Genomic DNA, 24844 nt, shown 5'->3' on the forward strand with positions numbered 1-24844 from the left:
TGAAAGCAAGCTAGTGAGGCGAGAGTGCAGGGGGCAGGCGTGGGGGGGGGGCGGGGTTGCAGCGGTGCGATGAGGCTGGGCGCCACTGAGGGGACAGGCAGAGGCTTTGGTTTTTAGTCTGAGGTCCTGGGCTGTTCAAGGTTGGAAGGGTGAGTACGTCATGCTACACTGTGTCATACCATAACACAGCATGACATACAACACAACACATGACTACAAGTAAAACACAAAACAACAGACAGCATACAACATAACACATGCTACACCTCACCACAACAGGGCACACAACACAACTTACACACCACAAAACACACGACAGTCTCGGTTTGCATCCAGCGAGCCCCGGCCCAAGAGCTGTTCAGCCCCTTTAGACCATATCCCTGTCAGTATTCCTCCCCCAGAAAACCAGACTAGTGGCAACAGGTCAACGACACCGTCGTTTTAAAGATTCGACCTTGTAGGGAAGGGGTTTTTGAGTAAGTCTGTGGTTTCTCTGTGTGCCTGGTAGGTCTGAAGGGGCCTGGGACTGAGATGCCTCAGGGCTTCTCCTGCGGGCAGTGGAGCGGGTGCGGGCTCTGCTCCAGCCCCGGCTGCTCCACCTCAGCTATCAGTAAACTGAGACCACCCCGCCCTCATGGAGATGGCAGCCCTGAGCTCCGGGCACCCCGTGTTGTGTGTTGACCCGGGCGGTGACCCTCTTCCTGCAGCTGGAAGTGCCTCGGGGAGAGCCTGCTGGCCATGTACCACCACCTCACCACCTGCGAGCCCCCGCGGCCCAGCCTCGGCAAGAGGATCGACCTGTCCGACTACCAGGACCCTGGCCAGCCCCTGGTGTCCTCTGCCGTGGTGGCACCTGTCAGCGTGATCCAGCCGAGCCCCGTCAACGCCAACCCCGAGGTGACCGTGGCAGAGCCTGTGCTCTCTTACACCCCCGTGGCCACGGCCAGCTTCCTGCTGCACAGCCCCAGCCTGTTGGAGACGGGCATCCCCGCAGGTGAGCAGGCCTCGGGGTTGGCTTCGGGAGAGACCCCGTCTGCTGAGCAGGAATGAGAGTCGGGGTGCCCTGGTCTATCCATAGGGACGGGTCCTGCTGCCGCTCCTGGCCTCACAGGGGAGCCTCTGGGCCTGCTCGCAGGGCCTCCCTCGTCAGTGGTGACTTCTGCATTGGGGCCCCTGCAGGGAAGGGGTTGGCCTCAGGGATACAGCTCCTCAGACCACTCGATGCCCAGTTGCTCAGTCCTGGGGTAGAGTTTACTCCTGCTTGTGACCAGTGAGCTGGCAGGTCCCCCTGCTTGTTCTGCTCAGTTGCTGGCTTACGCCCTGCACCCAGTGCTGCTGTGCACTGATGTTCAGAGTTCTTTAGCTTTAAGAAGCACTCAGCATAGTTACCGCCGTATGCGGTAGTATATGTTGGAATGGTTTTATTGGTTTCTATTTTCACTGGAGTTGTAAAAGAATTTCAGACTAAAGTTCCTGAGCCTTTCCTTGATTTTTGTGTCACCGATGAAGAATATCTGGCAGTTAAGGAAGTTTCTGAATGAACCTGTATATGATTGTTTTCAACTTTTTAACTTAATCATACATGACACCCCTCTTCTCTCTGTATGATTTATGTGACTCTCTTGCCCACATCGTGTCACTGGGCCATGGCGATGGACAGAGTCAGTGTCATTGCTACTTGCTCTGTTCCATCCCAGGCCAGCCAGTGGGAGGGGCAAGGGGATGGGGCGTTTGACTCTGAGACCCTGGCGTTCTGTAGGTGTGGAAAGTAGCCTTGAGATCTGGCTTTTGGGCTCTGTGAGTTGGAGAAAGGGGTGAGACTTAAGCGGTTTGGAATGGACTTTTCCCAGCCTCCTTGTTAGAGCAGACAGATTTCCTGAATGTCAAAGAAGCCACAGGTTAAACCTGCAGGCAGGGTTATTATAAAAGAAGGGACCGAGTGCCTCGTGGTGCATTTCCCTAGCCTGACTCTTGTGAGATTTCAACGTGCTCTCTTTGTGAAGGTGATGTTTCTGGAGGAGATAAATCCAAGAAAGGGGTGAAGCGGAAGAAGATTTCTGAGGAGAGTGGGGAGACGGCGAAGCGGCGATCTGCCCGCGTCCGAAACACCAAGTGCAAAAAAGAAGAGAAGGTGGACTTCCAGGAGCTGCTGGTGAAGTTCCTGCCGTCCCGGTACGGTGCACTTTTTCTGTTTTAGAAAAGGGAGCACACAAACCTCCTGCCTCCCTTCATGTCTCTGGTTCCGTGGTCGCCCTCCCCTCCAGGCATGTCCTCCGTCTTCCTGTAACATCTGTACAAACGGCCAACGCTCGGGTCTTCCTGGATTGGGGGCTTGGGTTTTCTTGCCTCTCCTGCCTCTGAATGAATGTCCTGAAGGCAGGAACCGTGAGTTTTGTGTCTTTTGGAGCTGGAGGTGACCCGCTCACGCCCCTGGGCCTTCCCTTGTTGCCAGGAGGCCTGGGGCTGCTGCTCCTCAGGTGCAGATGTGGGGACGGCCCGTGGAAGGGACCCCCTGCGCTCAGGGAGGGCACCTGCTTGGCTTCTCCAGGCTCAGCAGGCTTCCCTCGAACTCTGAGAAGGTGGACGGTGGGCTCAGGAGTCATCCCTTGCTTTCACTGGTTCGCGGTGTTCCTCAGAGGAGCCTCCCGGGAGGAGGTGGGCCAGGCTGCATGGAGCTGGGGGGCTGCGCCCCCGTGCTCCTTCCCTAGGTCTTCACCAGCCCCCATGCTTTTGGTCCTTGCCCTGTCACCTCCCTCAGGTGCTCTGAGCCTTCCTGGGGTTTATGGTGCCAGTGCCAGACTTAATGCCCTCACTGAGGGCAGAGAGCAGCCAGTCTCTGCTGGTTGGGCATCTCTCTGCCTTCTAACATTTGGTGGGCATGTCTTGTCCGCTGGGGCTTCCTCTCTTACCCCCTGTGTCTTTGTGAGTTGACTCCATTTTATTCTTCCTGGTTACTGGAGTGGAGTTTGGGAGGTAACCACGTGTGTTACGTGAGCTTGTGTCCCAGGAGTCCTCAGCTGGCATTTTGGCTCGTGACCGTAGGTTTCAATGGTGATGCATCCAAGCGGAGGAGGAGGAGGAGCCAGGAGCTTTAGGTGGATTGTAAATCTGTTTTGCCACAAGGTTCCTGATTTTCCTAATTTGCTGCCTTTCCGTTTCTGTGTGGTGAGAGGGAAATGCTCAGAAGTGGAGCTGTTCTCAGTGAGTGGAGGAGGCGGGCTCTCTGATCAGTTCCTCCCTAGCTGCCCCTCCAAAAGCAGGTCTCCCTTCCGAGGGCTGCGAAGAGGAGGTGCCAAGGGGCCCGAGGACCATTTCCCCATCTCCCCTCCGCTCGTTGCCCCGCCCAGGGCCTTGCTCCCCAGCCCCCTTCGTGTGGAATAGTGTCTACCATCTTTTTTATTCTTTATTTCAACTGCTGGTTTCCTGTGTGGTTTTCACGTCAGCTTCCTCGAATCGTCAGGCAGGGGCACACGGTGGCTTGCTGGGTGTGGTCCCTGGGGCAGAGGCGTGCAGTTGTACACCAGGACGTCAGGAGGCGCCTACCTGTCCATCCTCGGCGAGGTGGCAGGCTCGGCTAAAGTGGAGTCCCTGGGGGGGTCTGAGGTGTGGTGCCTGCTGGGAGAGGCCTCCCTGGGCTCAGAGAGCTATGAGGAGCTCTGGAGGGGCCACCCACCCACCCACTTTCTCCTCGTCCCCCAGACCCACTTTCTCCTCGTCCCCCAGGCTCCCCTCGGGCCTTGGCACCTGGAGGCCTGGCCAACTGTGCTGCCCAAGTGGAGCCTTTCGGCCTCTGTCTCTAGCTCTCCGTGGGGCTGGGGTCAGCCTCGGGTCCGGCTCAGCTCTCCTCTCTCTCAGGGGAAGGTGTTGGAACATGCGCCGTGGCCTTTGCGAGTTCGGTGTGTTCCGTGCAGGTTAAGAAAGCTGGACCCCGAGGAGGAAGATGATCCCTTTAGTAACTACGAAGTCCCGTCAGAAGCCAAACTGGAGAACTTCCCAAGCGTCGGCCCCCACAGGCTGTCCTTCGACTCAGCCACGTTCATGGAATCTGGTAGGACCCAGGCACCACAGGCAGTGCTGTGAGGACTCCTTCCTCCCATTCTCCTGGAACCCGCTCAGGCCGCGTGCTGGGGGGATGGGTCCGGGTGGTTTTTCAAGGGTGGTCCAGGGGCTGCCTGGCTTTGTCCTGCCTGAGGTCTGTGGTCTGCTGGAGGAAGGGGGTGCGCTGGAGTGTCCTGGCTCACACTCCACCGTGCTCCCCTAGGGGTGCGGGCTTTGCTGGTCGAATGGGTACATCGCAGCTCTTGGGTACGGCCGGGAGCTGTGCCGCTGTGCAAGGCCACACCCAGGGGTCAGCCCTCTCGTACTCGCCTGGGCCTTGGAGGTTCAGATAGGTGTGCCCACAGCCGTGAGGCCCGCCCTCAGCGCCCCCCGGGGCACATGGGCTCTTCCCGCTGGCGCCCACTCTCATCTCCTGAACAAAATGGGGCCCCTGGGCACGGAGGGTCCTCTGTTGAAGTCTGGTCACTTCCCCCGCTCCGGGCAGAGAAGCAAGACGTGCACGCCTTCCTGCTGGGGAACCTGAGCAACGGGGGCATCCTGGAGCTTATGATGCGCTACCTGAAGAGCATGGGCCACAGGTTCCTGCTGCGTTGGCCGCCGGGCCTGGCAGAGGTTGTGCTCAGCATCTACCACAGCTGGCGGAGGCACAGCGCCAGCCTGCCCAACCCGCTGCTCAGGGACTGTGGCGACAGGCACATCCAGGTTGGCTGGCCGGGCGGCGGGCAGGTGGGGGCCAGGCATAGGCGGGGGACCTGGGCTGCAACTGCAGGTGGAGGTGTGGGGTTGAGACGGGGGGGCGGATCACGGGGGAGGGAGGTTCACGAGCGGGAGGAGAGCAGCGGAGAGGCTGGAAGGTGGAGGCTTGCTGTGTTCTAGGCGCCAGGGACCGTTGCTACCCGTTTTTTCAACAAGTGAGGAGACAGAAGTGCAGAGGTGGAGGAAGGCTGCCGAAGGGGTGCTGGGGACTGCCAGCTGTGGGGGCCGAGCCTACGCACTGCCCTCTGCAGCCCAGGCTCTTGCACTCAGTGCCTCCCAGGGCCAAGGGAGCCAGGGTGCTTTGGCCCCTTCTCCCATGAGAGGAGGGAGGCCGCTTCTGAGGAGGCAGCACTGGGAGATTTCAGGGCCCCCTGGGTGGTATTTCTTGCTGGGGGCACAGAGGTGGAGGAGCTCCAGGTTCACAGGTCCTCAGGGCCGTGTGGGTCAGGGGCCCCTGGCGGTGCAGCCTCCACTGGGACACCCCAGGGACTGCTTCCTGGCAGCATCTGCCCAGGCCTGCTCCCCCAGGCCCATCTGCTCAGACTCCCCTGCGTCATCCCGAGTCTGTTCCAGTGTAGATCCACGTGCCTCTCCTTATGTCCCAGCAGGGTGGAGCAGTGGGAGGGGCCGAGGCTTTGGTCCCTAGACAGACCAGCTTGGTTATTTCCCAGCTGTGCCCATTGACCAGGCTGGCGCCTCCTTACTGCTGAGTCTCAGCTTTCTGGTCCACCCAGGGAATGACGCGCCCACCCTGGGGGCTGTCAGGGTTGAGTGCCTGGCGCTTGGCAGGTGGCAGGGCTGCCTCTTCCATAAGACAGTCCCCGAGGACTGAAGGCGGGTCTCCCGGGTCCTCCCGAGTCTGTTCCAGTGTAGATCCACATGCCTCTCCTTATGGCCCAGCAGGAAGCTAGTGATTACCACTTATGAAATGGAAAGTAGGTAGAGGAAAACTTGATGTTCTCATCAGAGTAAATTTTAGTTTAGGTTCGTTCCATCCCCTGCCCTTGACCTATGTGACCCTGTTCCTGACCATCCGCCCCCGTCCTGCAGGACATGATGCTGATGTCCCTCTCCTGCATGGAGCTGCAGCTGGACCAGTGGCTGCTGACCAAGGGCCGGAGCTCTGCAGGTAGGCGACCTTCCATGTTCTGTGTGGGGCAACTTTTCTGGACCCTCAGCAGCCGGGAAGGGGCAGGAGTGGGGGGCTGAGTCACACCTACAGGGGGCGCATTTCCTGGGTCAGCTTGTCAGGCCAGGAAAGACCCGGGGCCTTTGAGAAGCAGCTGAGCCCCAAGGGAGCCACCTGCCTGCTTCTGTTACTCAGGATGAGGGACGTGACATTTCCATTTTCTCAGGTTATCACCTGATACTTTACGTGTCCCCAGTCATTGTCCCAGGTGATATGGATCGTTCTGACTTAAACCACCACCTGGTGAGCAAAGATATGCTCCAGATCAGTCTGCCGAATGAGGGCCTCTAGCCCCAGGGTCTCCGTATCCCCATCCAGCCCATCTGGCTCTCTGCTGCTCGGGGGCTGTGAGGCTCCAAGGGCTCAGGGCTGGGGGCAACCTCAGGGAGCAGAAGGGTGTCTGGGCCCCGCACATGAGGTTGACTCCTTTCGGCCGATGGTTTTCAGTGTCTCCTCGGAACTGCCCTGCGGGTGTGGTGAACGGCAGGTTCGGTCCCGACTTCCCGGGAGCCCACTTCCTGGGGGACCTCCTGCAGCTGTCATTCGCCTCGTCCCAGCGGGACCTGTTTGAGGATGGCTGGCTGGAGTTTGTGGTCCGCGTGTACTGGTTGAAGGCGCGATTCCTGGCGCTGCAGGTTGGTCTGTGGTCGGCTGCTTGGGGAGGATGCGCTGGCACCCAGCGGGAGGGGAGAGAGCTGGCCGCATGGTGGAGGGTGTGTGTGCGCATGTGTGGCACCTGCCTGGGCACTGGGCTCTGCATGAGGAGGTGGGATGTGGTGGGGAACGTGCAGCATCTCAGAAATCCCGACGCCCACCATCAGCACAGCTGTAGCGCCACGAGGGGCCTCATGGGCCCCCTATAGACCCAGCGAGGTTGCTTTGGAGCCTTGACCCTTTCCTTATGTTTCCCGAGAGAGCCTGAGCATGTGTGCAGATGGGTGCAGTTTTTTGGGAGGGAATCACTGCCCATCTGTGTGAATGGAGCTTGTCTGGAGGGCCCGGGAGGGCTGGCTGTTCCCCAGCCCCTTGCACACTGTGGCACCCAGTGCCCCACAGTCGGTTCTGGAGCTGGAACAGGCCTGGGTCTAGTCGCGGCTCTGCCAGCTTTGCTCAAGATCTGGAATAGATACTCAGCCTTGCTCTGGTGTCCCGGTGTCCTCACCGCCACCACGAGGGTCACGATGCTCCCCTTGGAGCTGTAGTGTGAATCATTCGTTCATGCGTTCATTCAGCAGATACTTACTAAGCCCCACCCCCTCTGTAGAGGGGATATGGTAGTAGTTGGCTAAAACCACCTTCATGGTGCTCCCAGTCTGGTGGGCTCAGGGGGCAGGCACCTGGTGCAGTGCAGCGAGTTCCCCTCCTCTGCCCAGGGAGACATGGAGCAGGCCCTGGAGAACTATGACATCTGCACAGAGATGCTGCAGAGCTCCGCTGCCGCCCGGGCTGTGGCGGGAGCCGAGCAAAGAGACGTCGTGATCCGCCTGCCCAACCTCCACAATGACTCGGTCGTCTCCCTGGAGGAGGTGAGTGGGAGCTTTTTAATGGTGTTTTCTTGGTCAAAGGCCTGACCTGTCCGTGCGGACTAGGAGAGCGTCCCACGTGCTGAGTAGGGCAGGGTGGGACCCAGGAGAGGCAGCTCTGAGGCACAGGGTGCCACAGACTCGCAGGCACACCCCCTGATGGAGTGCTCCTCTAGGGGCCGGTGGCTGGGAGCCGGGGTGGAGGTGTCTGCCCCTAGGGTGGAGAATGGCTCTTGCTCAGCTCTCTGGCCTGCGTGTGGCAGCAGCCCCAGAGGAACGAGAGGAAAAGCCCCGCAGAAGCAGACCAGTGCTGCTCTGGCCCTGGGGTGGGTCAGCGGTGTGTGGTTCTAATCCTGTCCTCACTGTGCAGCCTCTGACCGCATGCCCACAGTTCCACATCTGTGACTTCACATTGGCTGAAAGCCTTCAGACTCTTGCAGAGTGGTTTCAGGGCCAGGCCTAGTGCAGTGCCCCTGCTGCCCGTATCCTGCAGGCCTCCTGTGAGGAGAGGGTTCGGGGGTTGGTGGTGTGTGCCAGCCTCTGGCCTGGCTCCCTAGGTCTCCGAAGCCCCGTGCTCCACGGTTCTAGGAGTCTGGTTCACTGAACTGTGGCCATGAGGCTGTCTAACTATTTTCACAGACACTTTCTGGAGCCCTTCTGCTTCTGTGGTAGTTTTGTTTTTTGGTATATTTGTTCTTCAAAGACTTGAATGCCTTGCCCTTAATAGAAATACTATTTATAAAGTATTTTATAAGGTATTTACTTGCTGTAAATACTTCTCGGCTGGGTCTGTTAAATGCAAAACTCTGGGGGGCTTCCCTGGGGGCGCAGTGGTTAAGAATCCGCCTGCCAATGCAGAGGACACAGGTTCGATCCCTGGTCCGGGAAGATCCCACATGCCGTGGAGCAGCTAAGCCCATGCGCCACAACTACTGAGCCTGCACTCTAGAGCCCGTGAGCCACAACTGCTGAGCCCGTGTGCTGCAACTACTGAACCCCGTGCACCTAGAGCCCGTGCTCCACAACAAGAGAAGCCTCCGCAATGAGAAGACTGCGCGCCGCAACGAAGAGTAGGCCCCGCTTGCCACAACCAGAGAAAAGCCCGCACGCAGCAGCGAAGACCCAACGCAGCCAAAAATAAAAAATAAATAAAATAAAATAATTTTTTAAAAAAATGCAAAACTCTGGCTGCATTAAGGGAGCCCGTGAGGGCTTGGTCGTCAGGCAGTGATTCTGGGCCTTTTCCAGATCGACAAGAACCTGAGGTCGCTAGAACGGTGCCAGTCACTGGAGGAGACTCAGCGGCTGTATGAGGCTGGCGACCACCGGGCCGTCGTGCGCCTGCTCCGCCCCACCTTGTGCCCCAGTGGGTTTGATCGGGCCAAACACCTGGAGTTCATGACATCTGTGCCTGAGAGGCCGGCCCAACTGCTGCTGCTGCAGGTGTGTGCTGCCCCGGCCCTTCTCCTGCTTGTGCCTTCTGCTTGGCCGGAGTTTCTTCTCCGGGGGCTTGGAGGCAGCCCTGGAGAACGTAGAGAGAAGTGGAGTAAAATCCGCCCCCTCGGGCACCGGGAAGACGTGGTGAGAATATATGGGGGGAGGGAATTGGAACCTAGGGGTCTACTGGGCTCAAGGTGAGCCTGTGCCAGGCTCTGAACTTCCACGTGGCAGAGGGGGAAGGGAGACTAGTCAGGGCTTAGCCATCCATCCACCTGATGGTTCATCTGCATGTTGTTCATTGCTTTTTAAATTAACTATTGAGTACATATAAAATTGATAAAATATCTATACAATGTAAAGAATTAAGAGAAGGTAAATAGTCCCGTAGGATCAAGTAGTTGAAGGAAAGGAACACGAGTGTGGTGTGTGAGGCCCATGTGCCCTGTTGGCTCCCTCCACGCCCCCGTCCTCAGCACGTGAACCCCTGCTGAGAGCTGGCTGGGCACCAAGCCTCTGCTGGGCTGCAATGGTCACTCAGCCTCCCCGCGCCTCAGTCTTGTCTCTGGAGCGGAGATGGTTATTGTCTGTACCTCAGAGGCCTGCTGTGGATTTTCATGAGCTGGCGTGTGTGGGCATCACGCCTGGCATGTGGCAAGCCCCAGATGGGTGCTGGCAGTGACCACTGCCGCCATCCTCGGGACACGTAGAGATGGATGTGGAAGACGATACACAGGATGTACTCAGTGGTGTGGGGTGGGCTTTGATTTATTATCTCACTGGGTCCTTCCTCTTCAGTCTAGGGAGAGAGCCCAGTCTTCTCCCGGGCTTTTTGAAAATTATTATTTTCTTTAACCTTTTAAAAAATTTTTTTGGCCACACCGTACAGCATATGGGATCTTAGTTCCCTGACCAGGGATCGAACCTGCTTCCCCTACAGTGGAAGTGCAAAGTCTTAACCACTGGAACGCCAGGGAAGTCCCCATCCGGGCTTTTTGAACTGACTTTCTTGAACTGGGAAATGGTTAAGAGGTGTGACTGGGAACAAGCAAAGGTGAAAGGGGAAGAATGGGGAGAGGAGGGCAGGGGACGAGCTGTGATGACCTCAGCGCCAGTGGCTGTGAGGTGGACAGCTGAGTGTGCCAGGGACAGGCCAGCTCAGTGGCTCAGGTGGTCTTGCTCTGTGGTCTGGAGCTCCTGGGCAAAGTGAGCAGGGGGGGCGCCCAGGGGAGGGGGCTGCTGCTGGGGAGGCACCACATGGTGCCGAGGCCCGAGACGAGGCCTGGGCTGAATGCTGGGGAATCTGCTGGGTTTTGCTGCTTTTCCTCTTGAGGGGGTGTGTTTTCTTATTGATTTGGAATGCTTTTTATATATTAGAGATATTAATCTTTTTCTCATCGAATGTTTTTTCCCAGTTTGTTGTCTGCTTTTAAATTGCAGCTTGTGCTTTCTTTGACGTACATAAGTTTTGAATTTTTAGGTCATTAAATCTCTTGATGTTTTCAAACAGTGGTGAATTTGTTCATTATGCTTAGAAAGCCTTTTCGAGGCTAGAACAACATTCATCCGGTTGTTGCACACACAGGATGGAGCTCCCACAGTGTGCCTGACACTGGGCAGCGGGGAGGCCCTCTGACGGAACCTACTCTCCACAAGGGAGGCTGCAGGGGCGTGTCAACAGACAGACAGAGGCCTGTGTGCCTTGCTTCTTCCTGCAGCGTTAGGTGTTGGGTACATGCTTGCGTGTAACCCGCTTCACCTAGCTTTTGTAGGGTGGGGGTCTGACTTGGAATCCTCTCTGGGATATGCAGGAGGCTCAGTCTCCCTGTGTAGATGAGCTGCCTGCCACATTCTTCAATGTAAGTGTACAGTCTCCTCATGGTTGTGTTGATTCTTAGTCCTGATACTTGGGGTTGCTGTTTGAGCAGGACGTTTTTGCTGGTCATTATGTCTTCTAACTACGTTTACGGTTTATAGGAACCTTGTTGATTTTTGCGTGTTTATTTTAAATCTGGCCACTTCACTGCATTCCCTTTATTTCTGATGGTTTCTGTTTTGGGTGGATGGTCTGATGCCACAGTCAGTGGTGATCTGCTCTCCTGTTTGTTGGCAGTTATTCTTCTGCTTTTTAGCTCTTCCTAGCCTCAAGCACTGAGGATCATGTCACATTAGAGTGATGGGTCCTTGTCTTGTCTCTGACTTTCTGTCAACCAGCCCCTTGCGTGTTCTGATCAGGTGGGGTTGGCTCCAGCCTGCGGCCTCCACCTCTGCCCCTGTGGGCTTCACACCTCAGCAGCTCCTGCTCGGTGCTGGCTTTCCCTAAAGAAACACAGGCCCCGTTTTCCTGGCAATTAAGGCTCTTGTGTTGGGGGTGGTTTTGATCTGCGTTCAGGCGCGTTTCTGCCTGTCTGTCACCTCGGAGGGCGGTCGAGGTGGGCGGGCCTGCTCTGCATGCCCTGGGCCCCTGTGGGACCAGGCATGGCGAGCGTGGCCATAGCTCTCACAGCGCCTTCCTGCCCCCTCCTCCCTCATGCAGGACTCCTTGCTCCGGCTGGAGGACCACCGGCAGTGCTTCGAGTGCTCTGACGTGGCTCTGAATGAAGCAGTCCAGCAGATGGTTAATGCCACTGAGGCTGCCGCCAAGGAGGAGTGGGTGGCCACGGTAACCCAGCTACTGCTGGGCATCGAGCAGGCGCTCTCAGCAGACAACAGCGGCAGCATCCTGAGGGACTCATCCTCCGCCGCTGGCCTCACCCGTCTCACCAACAACCTCATCCAGGTAGCCTGGCTCCTTCCTGCCCGCCCGCAGCCCGGTTGGCCCTGAGGACGTACCCTGGGGGGAGCTGACTCTGCAGTGACGCCCGATCGCCCCAGGTCATCGACTGCAGCATGGCCGTGCAGGAGGAGCCCAAGGAGCCCCACGTGTCCTCGGTGCTGCCCTGGATCATCTTGCACCGCATCATCTGGCAGGAAGAGGACAGCTTCCGCTCCCTGTGCCACCAGCAGCAGCTCCAGAGCCCCGCAGACGAAGGTGTGGGGACGCGGTCCGGTGGGGATGGCCCTCAGCCCGGTGTCTCTGCCTCTCGTCTCTGCCTCAGGGCCCTGCGGCCCTGTCCAGGCACCGTGAGTGGGCTTGGGCTTGGGCTTGGGCAGTTGATGTTCCGTGGCACTTGGATGGAGGCAGAGGCTCCCCACCATGCGGTGGGGGCGTGGCCGTGGCCTGTGCAGTGTTTCACATCGGGTGCAGGTGGTGAGCACCGTGAGGAGTGGGCCTGCTCTGGGAGCCTCGTGCCGCCAGCTCCTCCAGTCCCTGCGCAGCCCGTGGGCCCTCGTGGGTGTAGGCCCGGGCAACTGGAGGGCAGCACGGGGCAAGCAGGCACAGGTTCCACTTCTTGGCCATGTGACCATGGGCCAGTCAGGCCACCCCCAGCCTCTGTTCCCCCGTCCACTCTGGGGATAGTGGCACCATCTCAGGGTTGTTGGAGGACCTACGGGGCAGTAAAGCCATCGTTGCCACGGCAGGTCAGTGCTGGCACGAGGGGTGCTGGTGCCGAGTGCAGAGGCCGCAGGGGCGAGCCAGGGCCCTGTGTGGAGATGGCACTTGAGCCGGGTCAGCACCGTGGTGGGAAATGTGGTCGGTGGAAGAAATTACATCAAAACAACAGCTAAATGACATTTAAGCAAAGAGTGTAGCTCTACCAAATGGACTTTATTCCTTTGGTTTTCTCGCATTTTCAATCTAAACTTGGCTGATATACGTATACTTTTTATATAGCTATGATTACAATACACGCATTTATGTGTATATTCAACCAGCTTAAAATTGAATTTATGGGGGTGGTTTTCTCAGTCATTTGACGGATCAGCAAAGCGCACAGGAAGGAAAGTCAGCTGTGTGGCCACAACCACGGAGCCCACACCAGCTTGCCTTCCTTCCACTTGCTCTCTTGCTCCAAGTGCTTCACTCCGCAGGTGTCTGTCAGCTGCTCTCTGCTTGTCAGGCCTCCGTGGGTGAGAACCTCTGGCCTGGAAAGGTTCACAGTGGAGGCGACAGACGGGACCACTAGCAGCACCCACAGTGCCACGCCTGCGGCCTGACGGGGGACCGGGAAGCGATGGGGCAGCTGGGCAGGGACCCGGAAGGGCTGGGCATGTGGCTGAACTTGGCAAGGAGCCAGACCGAGGAAGGCTTTCACACACACACACACCCGCTCCCCGCCCCGTGTATAAGCTGTGTGGCTGTGTTCTGTTGTCTTTGCGATGCTAGGAGAGGTGCCCTGCTTTTCCCAACTCTCAGGGCAGCGGTGTTTCTCTCTTACTGGTCATTCTTTAGTCAATACCTCATGCACGCCTTTTTGCTTCTGCTTAATGGATTTTTTTGGATAAATTTTTAGAACGGTTATCTTTAGAGTGCTTGACAAATAGTGCCTCTGTGTTTTACAAAACTTCAGTGGTGAAAAAAATTAAGCTTTACACCTGTAAATGTAGGTGTAAAAAGACTTCTGGATTAAGAGTCTCCTCTTAATTAATTATGCAAGCACAATATGGGTTTTTTTGGTTTGCTTTTTTGTTTTTTTAGTAACAGGATTTCTTTTGTTTTATTTTAAATATTTATTTATTTGGTTGCACCGGGTCTCAGTTATGGCAGGCGGGCTCCTTAGTTGTGGCATGTGAACTCTTAGTTGCGACACGATGTGGGATCTAGTTCCCTGACTAGGGATCGAACCCAGGCCCCCTGCATTGGGAGCGTGGAGTCTTATCCACTGTGCCACCAGGGAAGTCCCCACAATATAGTTTTAAAAAAAACTGCCAGTAAGCAAATAAGGGGAGGAGGACAGTCCAAGGCCATAAACTTCAAAAGGGTGGGATAGGGAAACAAAGATCCTGGTGGACTGGCCGCCGGTGTGGCCCATCTCCTCCTCCACCCCCTGGAGGAGGACTGAGGGGGCAGGGTGAGTGGACAGAGTCCTCTGTTCTGTAGAGAGTGGGCTGGCGGGGCTGCCCCCTGTATTGCCCTGGGCCTTGGCAGAGGCAGGAAGGGCTGCTGGGTCCTGCCCCTCGTGGTGGCAGACTACATGGAGGGCCCTCTGGCCAGCAGTAAGGGGCCGGCGTGGGGCAATGTTGCATGCTGAGTTCCCTGGAGCAGATGTTGGGATGGTATATTAGGAATCTCTGCTCGTGAAAGGAAGCGGGAAGCAGCAGGGAGAACAGGGTGCATCCTGACGTCGTCTCGGCCCCCGGCGGGGGCTCTGTAGCATGTCGGGCAGAGGAAGCCAGGCCTTTGCCCTCCCATCTCACTTCAGTCACTGGATGTGGTTCCCGTGACTGTAGCCAAGCCGAAGGAACTGCTGGCTGGGGCCGTGTGCTGGCCGCACTGCTCTCCCCGGGCAGCCATCCTACCTTTAGGAGATCTCGGAAGAGAGGACAAAACCCTGCTCCCCCAGTGCGGACTGATGCAGCCCTGGTCGAGCGAGCTCCCTTCTTTTCCCTCAGCAGACACAGGCGGCAGAAAGTGATGGAGAGCAACACCTGCTGCAAGCTCACAGCTTCGAGGAAGGGCAGGCTGGTCCTCTTTGTTGGAGATGCCCCAGAAAATTCCTTCATGGTGATTGCAGCGCTGCTGTGGTCCGAGGAGCCGCCCTGGCTGACCATGAGCAGGATAGAGAGAGGTGACATGGCGGGCATGCTGACAGGTCATGGCCCACCCCTACCCCACACCCCGCATCAAGTACAGGAAGGGAAGAAGGAACACACCATTCGAGAGACAGGTGAACTAGGCCTGGAAGAAAGCATACGGCAAGGAGCAGAGGCAGAGGCTTGTGGGTGATTGGCCCAAGAAAATCATTTGTTAAAATTTCTAAGACGATAAGCAGAATGAAATGAAAAGGACAACTGCAGAACTAAGGGAAAACGCTGCAAACCACATCTCACCATTATAAACTAATAAACTAAAACAGCGAGGAGCAGAGTGAACATGACTGAAACTGCGGGAGACGGATTAAGAGCTAACAGCACTGGAGAGAAGGTGGTAGATGTGGAAGACAGAGATGGTCCAGTGTGAGGGTGAATGGGGCCCCTGATGGCAGCAAGGAATCTGATGTCAAATACAGGAAGAGTTCTCTGAATTGTAATAAACACTGAATCTGCAGGTTCAAAGTATATACCGAGAAAAGTTGATATGCAACAGTCTATATCAAGATGCATCCTGGTGAAGGATCTATTTTAGGGGTAAAGACTTGTCAGGTTTCTAAACTGAAAAAACAATTTATCTTAATGGGACAAAGAACAGGGCTCATTTCAGATTTCTCCCTGGCAGTGTTCAGTGCAGTTGGGGTCATGTCCACATGTCTGCAGGGTTCTCAGGGCAGGAAAGTGTGGGCCCAGGCATGTAGCCAGTCATTTGTAATTACAGTGGATTCCAGCTCCTTGAGTGCTTCTTAGAAGCATGGCTGGAGGATGAAGTCAGTAAACGAACATGAGTCAGGATGGAAAAGCCACAGGAAAGAGCTTGCGATGAGTACCAGATCCACTTAGAACTGGAGTCGAAAGAGAGCAGTTGGGCTGATTACGGCTGCAGAACAGAATGTACGTGTTATAACCCTACTGCACTAGAAGCAGTATGTACGACCAGATTGGGAGCTGGGGGAGACGAGGAAAAAGCTACCACAGAGCCATCACTGACCTGATGTAACAGTCATTTGATGCTGTTGAAAATGGAAATGAAAGGACTTCCCTGGTGGCGCAGTGGTTAAGAATCTGCCTGCCAATGCAGGGGACACGGGTTCGATCCCAGGTCCGGGAAGATCCCCCATGCCGTGGAGCACCTAAGCCTGTGCGCCACAACTACTGAGCCCAGAGCCCGTGCTCTGCAACAAGAGAAGCCACCGCAATGAGAATCCTGCACACCACGATGAAGAGTAGCCCCCGTTCACCGCAACTAGAGAAAGCACGCACACAGCAACAAAGACCCAACACAGCCAAAATTAAATAATTTTTTTTTAAAGTACAAAACAAATTTCATGAAAGAATCTTGATTCTGTTTTCTCTAGTACTTTCTATCCTAATGTGTTCTGTCCTAATCCTCTTTAAAAACGTTAATTATAAGACCATGATGGGTTATGGCTCAGAGTTTCAAACACACCAGGGGATATTTAAGGAACTAGTCATAGTTCTAGTGATGAACAAACATTTAACTGAGTTTTGGTAGTTCTTTTTCCTTCTGTAGTAGTTAAACAGACCTAAATATAAGAATTTTTAAGTTAAGCAATGGTATGTGTAGTATGGGTTCCATTGTCATAAATGACTTGTCTCTCTCTTTCAAAATGTCTCATACATGCATAGAAAGATGCTTCCAGTGATGTTCACCAAATGTCAGCCCTGGTTATTGGGGGCGGGGGTGTGGGGTGGGGTGGGGTGGGCAGTGCTGCTCTTTGGTGATGGACCATTGCTTCTGTATACGGTCCTGTGTGATCTGAATTGTTTTTTGATAAGCATGTACTGCTTTAGTAAACCCAGTCACATCATTACTGATTTTAAAAGACAAAAAGATGAAAAAGGAAAGAGGGGGAACTCTGCAGCCCCTTGGTACAGAGAGAGGAGCGGGGCCCACTGCTCCCAGCCGTGCTGGCACTGACCCTGTGTGTCGCCTGGTCTTTCCCCAGTGTCAGCCGATCTGCCCATGCTCCCTTCCTCCCTCATGCTGCTCAACACGGCCCATGAGTACCTGGGCCGGAGGGCCTGGTGTTGCAACTCCGAAGGGGCCCTGCTGCGATTCTACGTAAGTTTTGCTGGGGCGTGTCTGCCCTTCTCTGGCCGTTGTCACCCTGGGTCTAGAGTGTGTCCCCGTGCTTTCTTGCTTTCTTTCTCTCTGTCCCCCTGTCTCTCCCCGCTTCTCTCTTGGAGTAAAATTTAAACTATTGACTCTTTTTTTAGTGATTTTAGTAGGTTCATTTAGATTTTTTCTTCCATGGTCAATTCTGTTTTTGGAATAGTGTCCATGTAAGCATAAAGTTGTTCACGGTATCTGCTGATGATTTTAAAAGTCTCTGTAGTACCTCTAGTTATGCCCCCTTTTTCATTGCTAAAATCATTTATTTATGCTTCCTTTTCCTTTTTTGAAAAACCAGTCTTTTATGAGGTTTATCAAAATTAGTTTTTTCAAACTACCGGTTATTGACCTATTTTTTCTTTGCTTTCTAGTTCACTAATTGACACTTTATTTTTTACTTTCTTTGGATTTGCTTCATGTTTTTTCTAACTTATTGAAGTAGATGCTTATTTTAGTGATCACCTTCTAATACATGTGTTGGAGATTATAAGTTTTCCCCAAGTACATTTTTAGCTGCATGCCATAAGTTTTGATATTTACGATCTTGATTTTTATTTATTTATTTTTTTATGATAAGGTCTTTTATCTGAATTTTTGAATTTTATTTTATTTATTTTTTTATACAGCAGGTTCTTATTAGTCATCAATTTTATACACATCAGTGTATACATGTCAGTCCCAATCGCCCAATTCATCACACCCCCACCCCCATCCCCCTGCTGCTTTCCCCCCTTGGTGTCCATACGTTTGTTCTCTACATCTGTGTGTCAGTTTCTGCCCTGCAAAGCGGTTCGTCTGTACCATTTTTCTAGGTTCCACATATATGCGTTAATATACGATATTTGTTTTTCTCTTTCTGACTTCACTCTGTATGGCAGTCTCTAGATCCATCCACATCTCAACAAATGACCCAATTTTGTTCCTTTTTATGGCTGAGATATTTGCTATCTTTATGTAACTGATTTCTAATTTTATCGAATTATGTTTGGAGGATGTGGTCTGTATTATACCTAGTCCTTGGTATTTGTCGAGACTTGCTTTTTGTCTAGTTTTGGTAAAAATACCGCAGATGCTTAAAAAGAATGTATGTTTGCTAATAGTTGGGCATCATAATGGTAGCCGTTGCTCTGACCTCTGTAGATTCACCAGTTGACGATCATTCACCTCCTCTGAGATCGTCACTAATGTCTGTCTGCCAGAGAGAGGTTCCCTCGGCCCTAACGGGATTTATCGTCTGACATTATAACTCTTTAATTCACACCCCTCCACGGGAGTCTGAGCTTCCCAAAGGCAGGGACAGTGTCTCGATGTGCCCAGCATAAGACGGTGCTCAGTAGATATTTGGGGAGCAGATGAATGTCTAAATGAACAAGTGTAGCTAGAAACTGCAAGAAACTGCCTGCGGTGCTGGAAGGAGGGAAGCTGGGCAAATCCTCAGCACGCCCTGCAGAGCGGGGCCCAGATGGCTCCCAAGGGGGTGGCAGGCCCGTTCCAGGACACAGGCCCAGACAGGCTCCTCAGGTTAGCAGAGCTGATGGGCCCACTGTGCAGGCGGCTGCCGGCCCTCCCCCAGATGCCTCTTCTCGCCCGCCCACCACCTAGGTGCGCGTCCTCCAGAAGGAGCTTGCTGAATCCACGTCTGAGGACACTCACCCATACAAGGAGGAGCTGGAGACAGCCTTGGAGCAGTGCTTCTACTGCCTGTACAGCTACCCCAGCAAGAAGAGCAAGGCCAGGTACCTGGAGGAGCACTCGGCTCAGCAGGTGAGGGCCCCCTGGGGGCGGGGCCTGGGCTCCCCTGGTGCGGGTGCTGTGGTGGTGGTGGGGGTCGGGTTGGGGGGTGGGATTTGCTGCATCAGGTGGACTAGTCCCACCAAAGAAAGTTCTTGGTTTCCTCGCAAGAACTAGTTTCATAAATGTTGACTAATTATTCAAAAATGCAGCATGGCAATTTTTCAGTAGATCTTTTCCCCCCAATTCGATTAATGCAGATAATTCCTTAGAGGGTTTCCGTTTTTTTGGTGTTTGGTTTTCAGACCGCTAGTGGGTGTGTTACCTCAGTGGTCCTGAACACGGTCAATTATTCTTTGAGGGAGTCCATCCCCTAAGGGCGCGCGACTCTGGGCAGGGTCTCCGCCGTGACCCCCATGACATGCAGAGCGCACTGGCCCAGAGCAAGTGCTCGGTCAGTGTTTGGCAGCTAGGTGACCTGCCCTCTGTCATGGCCATGTGGACTCAGAGCGAGCCCTCGGTTCCAGTGTTTGTCTCTATAAAGACCAGGTTTGTGCTAGTTCACTTTTCTGCTCGTCACACACTTGGGTTTGGGGATTGCAGTCGGCGAGCAGATGTTTTAAGTATGTGGGAGTCATTTGAGGCTCTCCTCGTCTACATTGGACACTGAGCGTTTCTGTAGAAGGACTCTCCCCCATGCACTCTACCTGGACCGCACTATGGCCTGCCTCTGCCTTCTTTCAGGTGGATCTGATATGGGAGGATGCCCTGTTCATGTTCGAGTACTTTAAGCCCAAGACCCTTCCTGAGTTTGACAGCTATAAGACCAGCACCGTGTCCGCTGACTTGGCCAACCTCCTGAAGCGAATTGCCACCATCGTGCCCCGCACAGAGCGGCCAGCCCTGAGCCTGGACAAGGTCTCCGCCTACATCGAGGGCACCTCTGCAGAGGTAGGAGCTGGTGTGCTGGCCGTGTCCTGTCTCCTCCAGCACCTCCGCCTGCGTGCCTTGGCCTCTCCCCTGCTCTGCGCCAGCTGGCAGGGCCCTGGGAAGTGAAGGGTCCTGGTCGCACCCTGGTGACACCCGAGTCCCTGACTCCATGTCCCCTCACCCTTGCCCTCTCACCTGCCAGGTGCCCTGCCTCCCGGAAGGGGCCGACCCCTCCCCTCCGGTGGTGAATGAGCTCTACTACCTCCTGGCTGACTACCATTTCAAAAACAAGGAGCAGTCCAAGGCCATCAAGTTCTACATGCACGACATCTGCGTCTGCCCCAATAGGTCAGCCACCAGGTGCTGGGCAGGCCGGCTGTGGGAGGGCTGGGGACTCGTCTCGGAGAGCTCTTCCCGGGGCGGTTTGGGGTTCCCCTGCCCACAGCAAGGAGGCCAGGAAGAAGGAAGGAGAGAGCAGGTGGGCACTCCGCAGAGGCAAGGAAGGGCAGAGCCTTCTTCCCCAGTCCCTGGGGTGGGGGCAGGGTCAAAGCAGGCAACTGTGTCCTTCTGGTCCCGGCCCGCAGCCCTGGGGAGTCGGCTGGGTGGACTCTTGCTTCTTCCACTGCAGTGTCTTTCATTGTGGTTGTTTTCTTCTTTGGGGGCAGGGGAGGGGGGGGCTCCTTCCTTCCTGGGATGCAGTGCGTTGATGGCAGGAGAGCCCATCGTACGTAAGGCTCATGCTTCCTTCCCAGTGGTCCCTGGTGGCCTCTTCTTAAATCGTACTGATTGGCCTGATCCTCATGAAGGGCCTGCTAAGCTCATAAAGTCTGACTCGCTTGATTGAGAGGGCATCTTTTCTGATGGCTGCTGCGCCTAGGAGGGCCTGGGTCAGAAGGGGACCACTCTCTGCTGGTGACCTGTGTCTGAAGGGTCCATAGTGGCCTCCATAGGCAGCCCTCCTGGGAGTTGTCGGGAACAGAGGGCTCTGCCTTATCAGGCAGGACCCACCTGGCTGGGGCAGGAGGGCTGGGGTCTGGGTGGAGCAGCCAGTGCATGACTCCCACAGCTGTGGGAAAGGCTCTCCCGCAGCCCCTCTTGCTCAGCCTGTGGTTTCCTCCAGGCAGGGGCCTGTGTGGTGGTGGCCCTGGCTGTCCTCCCCGTGGTCGCTGCCGACTGGGGTCGTGGGGCCCAGGGTCGCGTGGCTTAGGGTCGTGTGGCCCGGGGTGGTGGATCAGAGCTGCACTCAGGCTGGCTGAGTGGTCACTCCCTGCTGCTGCCACGTCTGAAAAGTGACAGTGACAACACCCACCTGTTCGAGGGAAGGGGGAGCCTGGCTCCTGGCAGCACCCAGAGGAGCGTTTCAAGTTTTTGTGACCATGTGTCTGTGTTCTGCTTGCTTGTATTTGCAACAGGAGATGGTGGTTTCTGTTTTGGTCTCATGCAGGCACGTAGGCATCTGCTGTGGTGTGGAAAGAGCTGCCCAGGTGCAAGGTCCCTGACCATTCCCACCATGCTCTCTCCCAGGTCCCACCCCTGGAGAAAGGGGTGCTCAGGACCCCTCTCGAGGGGGGTCCTGCACTGTCCTCTCAGGTCTCTCCTGCTCCCTCATCTCTGGTCGCTTGGAGAGCAGTGGAAGTGCCTGGAAGCTTTGTGAGCTTCCCAGGTTCCCCTGACCTTGCACAGCCCAGGGATGCCAGGGGCCGGCTTTTTTTTAAGTTTGTGCCTTGGTAGTGGAAGACTTGTCAGTCTGCAGAGGGTAGCATGCCCATGTGATTGCTGCCTTTTCTGTTCTCTGTGCTAGAGAATTCCAGACTCTTTCAAGGGCCCAGAAATGGTCTTGGTGCCTCAGAGAGGCTCCTGCATTCTCACCAGCAGTTTCTCTGGGGTGGTCTCAGAATGATGGGGTCTCATCCATCACATGGTCCCCTTGCTGTCCATCTTGCTGCTGGTGCCTGAGCTGGAGAGGGCAGGGTCCCAGTGGGGAGTGAGGAGCCCGCAGAAGCTAGGTGGCAGGGGTCTCGGGAGTCTGGGCTGCTCCGTGCTGTTGGTCAGGGAGGTTATAGGTCATGAGGTTACACCTGTGGAGCAGGCCCTTTCCTCCCACTCAGAGCCATCCTAGGGGGACGTCCTCCAGGCAGGGGAGCAGAGGGCAGCAGGGTGCCAGCGTCTGGCTATGCCAGGGGCGACCCTCTCAGGGTGGTGCCTGAGTGCCGTGAGGGGCTGGGTGACTTGTGCCCTGTGCTCTTCTCTGGACGTGGGCCTGCGGGCCCATGTTTCCTGGCTCAGGGATGCCCGTGGTGGTGGAGTTAGGAAGTCTGGGGTGGGGCCCATGTGCCCGTGGGCACCGTGTCTGCAGGGCAGTGAGGGCAGCAGTACGTTGAGCCGGGCTGTGTCATGACCGCAGGTTTGACTCCTGGGCGGGCATGGCCCTGGCCCGGGCCAGCCGCATTCAGGACAAACTGAACTCCAACGAGCTGAAGAGCGACGGGCCCATCTGGAAGCACGCCACACCTGTGCTGAACTGCTTCCGGCGGGCACTGGAGATCGACAGCTCCAACCTGTCCCTGTGGATCGAGTTCGGCACCATGTCCTATGCCCTGCACTCCTTCGCCTCACGCCAGTTGAAGCAGTGGAGGCCCGAGCTGCCCCCTGAGCTTGTGCAGCAGGTGAGGGGCAGGGGCGGCCGCTGTCCTGGGGTCCATGCCAGCTTGGTCCCTGGTCTCTGGACACCGGGTCCGGGGTGGGTGAGTCCAGGGCCAGTCTCCTGTGAGCGCTGGTCAGCCACCAGTTTCAGGGCCGTGGAGAAGCTGTTGTCTCTTCCCTGCTCCCTCAGAGGAGCTTGTTGAGTCCTTGTAAAATTCTTGACACTGTGCTCGGAAGTTTGAAGCCCCTCCTGGTGGGGGAATGTTCCCCTAGTGTGGGTGCCGGGTGTCTGGCCCGAGGTCTGTGTGCTGCAGGGGCTCCCTTGGCTCCTTGAAAAGGGACGTGAAGGAGCCACATGGCATGTCAGTGTGGCAGGTGTGGCAGTAGGACACCACGTGGTCTCATTCCAGATGGAGGAGCGGCGAGACAGCATGCTGGAGACCGCCAGGCACTGCTTCACGTCAGCGGCGCGCTGCGAGGGTGATGGGGATGAGGAGGAGTGGCTCATCCACTACATGCTGGGCAAGGTGGCTGAGAAGCAGCAGCAGCCGCCCACCGTGTACCTGCGGCACTACCGGCAAGCCGGCCACTACCTGCACGAGGAGGCGGCCCGCTACCCCAAGAAGATCCACTACCACAACCCCCCCGAGCTGGCCATGGAGGCCCTGGAGGTGACACCGCACTGGCCCCGGGCGGGGACATGGGGAGGGGACGGGCCAGTCTCACTGTCTCCGTGGGGATGGGGCACACGGTCCCAGTGACTTCCCTGCAACCCACTGGAAACTTCTTTGTGTGCAGTTCAATTAAAACAGCCTTTCCTCTCTCTCTCTAAGGGGTGCTCACCATCCTTTCTGGGGGAGGCAGCATTAGCACGCGGCATCCCCGGCTCCAGGGCACTCGCGCCTGCAGCCTGGTCCCCGGGTGCATGGGAGAGCTCCCAGCCTGCAGCGGGTGCCCCGAGTACCTCTCCTGGTGGGACTCAGCCGGGCAGCCGCCGGCCCTCTGGACCCCCGGCTCAGGGTCTTGCGCTGCTCCTGAGCAGAGCGCGTGTGCGCTGCCTGGATTTGCATCTGTGCTTCCACATGTGTGGCTCGGTGCTCTCACTGGTGCCCATGGTGGTACCTTGAGGGGGCCACTGAGGACGCAGCACAGGCATGGGCGCACCAGGCTTCCCAAGGCCCTGGGCTTGTCAGCGTCACCCTTTCTCAGGCTGCGTGTCCACCCCCACTGATCCCCCGCCCAGAAAGGTGCTTGAAATTTGGGGCAAAATCTGCTTGCGTATGCCTTTTTTGCATTTAGGTTTTTTTTTCCCGTTTATTAAATTAATACATGTTAATGGTTAAGAAAAATGTAATAATCAAATAATTCAGAAGTGTTTAAACTGAAAAGTTAAAGTCCCCACTGATCCTAGCTCCTCATCCGCAACAATCCATGTTGACATTTTGGCCCTGTCCTTGTTTTTCTAGACATGTTTCCTATTAACATGTAGACACACAGTAACATTTTCTTACCATCTTTTAATTTGTTCTTCTCATTGGACTAGATGTAGTGGAAGGGGCTGGGGCTTTCTTCATGTTCTCCTGCCCCCTCGCCCTGCTGAGCACCCAGCCCCTTCTTTGTGGGTGTGGCCTCTCCTCCACTCCCTCTGTGAAGGGTGCAGGCTGGGCGTGGCTTCGTGTGTGTGTGTGTGTGTGTGTGTGTGTGTGTGTGTGTGTGTGTGTATATCAGGAAGCACTTTTTTTTTTTGGCCTTGCTGTGGGGCTTGCGATCTCAGTTCCCCAACCAGGGATTGAACCCAGGCCACAGTGGTGAAAGCACTGAGTCCTAACCACTAGGCCACCAGGGGTGTCCCAGGGAGCACTCCTCTGAGCCCTTCCCAAGGTCACGTAACATTAGATCAACGACGGCCTGTGCCTGGAGCCTTGTGGTGATCTGTGAGCCTTGTGAGCAAACAAAAAAGTCACGTTTTAAAGAGTTCGCTTTTTTAAAGTGCTCCATGCTGAGTGGTGTATAGCAGTGTTGGGCCACCTCTGGGGGTTCCTTGTGGAGTGTGGAAGGAAACTTCCTGTCTGGTGCTTCCCCGGCAGCATCCTGGTAGCTGTCCACACAGCCCAGGCCCCATGTCCCTCCCCATCGCATTTCTTTCATGCTTTGCACTTGGGTCAGGAGCCCGTCCTTGGAGGGACTTCCGCTTGGGGCATGTGAAGGCTGCTGCCCAGAGGAGTGGCTGGCGTGCCCTGAGGCCGCTGAGAGAGGGCAGTCAGCACACTCAGCCTGGATTCTCTCACTCTCAGGAGAACGACTGCTCTCTTTTTTCCTGCATGTATCTTCCTTGGACTTTTGGCCTCTGCTGCTGTCTGATAGAACCAGTGAGCAGGCAGGATGTTGGCCCTTCAGGGCCCAGGGCCTTCCGGATGAGGGGCTGAGGCCACCCTCCCAGCACACCACCCGGGCTCTCAGGGGGCAGGTGCTCAGCTGGACCATGTGTCTATCTTGCCTTAAAAATAGGATTCCGGGCTTCCCTGGTGGCACAGTGGTTGAGAGTCCGCCTGCCGATGCAGGGGACACGGGTTCGTGCCCCGGTCCGGGAGGATCCCACGTGCCGCGGAGCGGCTGGGCCCGTGAGCCATGGCCGCTGAGCCTGCGCGTCCGGAGCCGGTGTTCCGCAATGGGAGAGGCCACAACAGTGAGAGGCCCGCATACCACAAAAAAAAAAAATAATAATAATAATGGCATTCCTCTTTAAGA

At 55.8% G+C, this 24844-nt stretch overlaps 1 protein-coding gene across 1 annotated transcript in view; it reads left to right on the top strand.

The window, feature by feature from the left end:
• CABIN1 (calcineurin binding protein 1) overlaps nt 1-24844 on the top strand; it is a 94063-nt gene that overhangs the window by 8945 nt on the left and 60274 nt on the right. Inside the window, exons 9-25 of the mRNA XM_065889499.1 lie at nt 708-994; nt 2004-2172; nt 3912-4048; nt 4544-4761; nt 5866-5944; nt 6452-6639; nt 7378-7530; nt 8776-8970; nt 11501-11743; nt 11839-11995; nt 12966-12971; nt 16632-16741; nt 18395-18556; nt 19268-19474; nt 19656-19801; nt 21858-22119; nt 22507-22767. Coding sequence (XP_065745571.1) covers nt 708-994; nt 2004-2172; nt 3912-4048; nt 4544-4761; nt 5866-5944; nt 6452-6639; nt 7378-7530; nt 8776-8970; nt 11501-11743; nt 11839-11995; nt 12966-12971; nt 16632-16741; nt 18395-18556; nt 19268-19474; nt 19656-19801; nt 21858-22119; nt 22507-22767 — 2980 coding nt within the window. The remainder of the gene's footprint in view (nt 1-707; nt 995-2003; nt 2173-3911; nt 4049-4543; nt 4762-5865; nt 5945-6451; nt 6640-7377; nt 7531-8775; nt 8971-11500; nt 11744-11838; nt 11996-12965; nt 12972-16631; nt 16742-18394; nt 18557-19267; nt 19475-19655; nt 19802-21857; nt 22120-22506; nt 22768-24844) is intronic.

Source organism: Phocoena phocoena, chromosome 13, assembly GCF_963924675.1.
Source record: "Phocoena phocoena chromosome 13, mPhoPho1.1, whole genome shotgun sequence".
NCBI classification, from domain to species: Eukaryota; Metazoa; Chordata; class Mammalia; order Artiodactyla; family Phocoenidae; genus Phocoena; species Phocoena phocoena.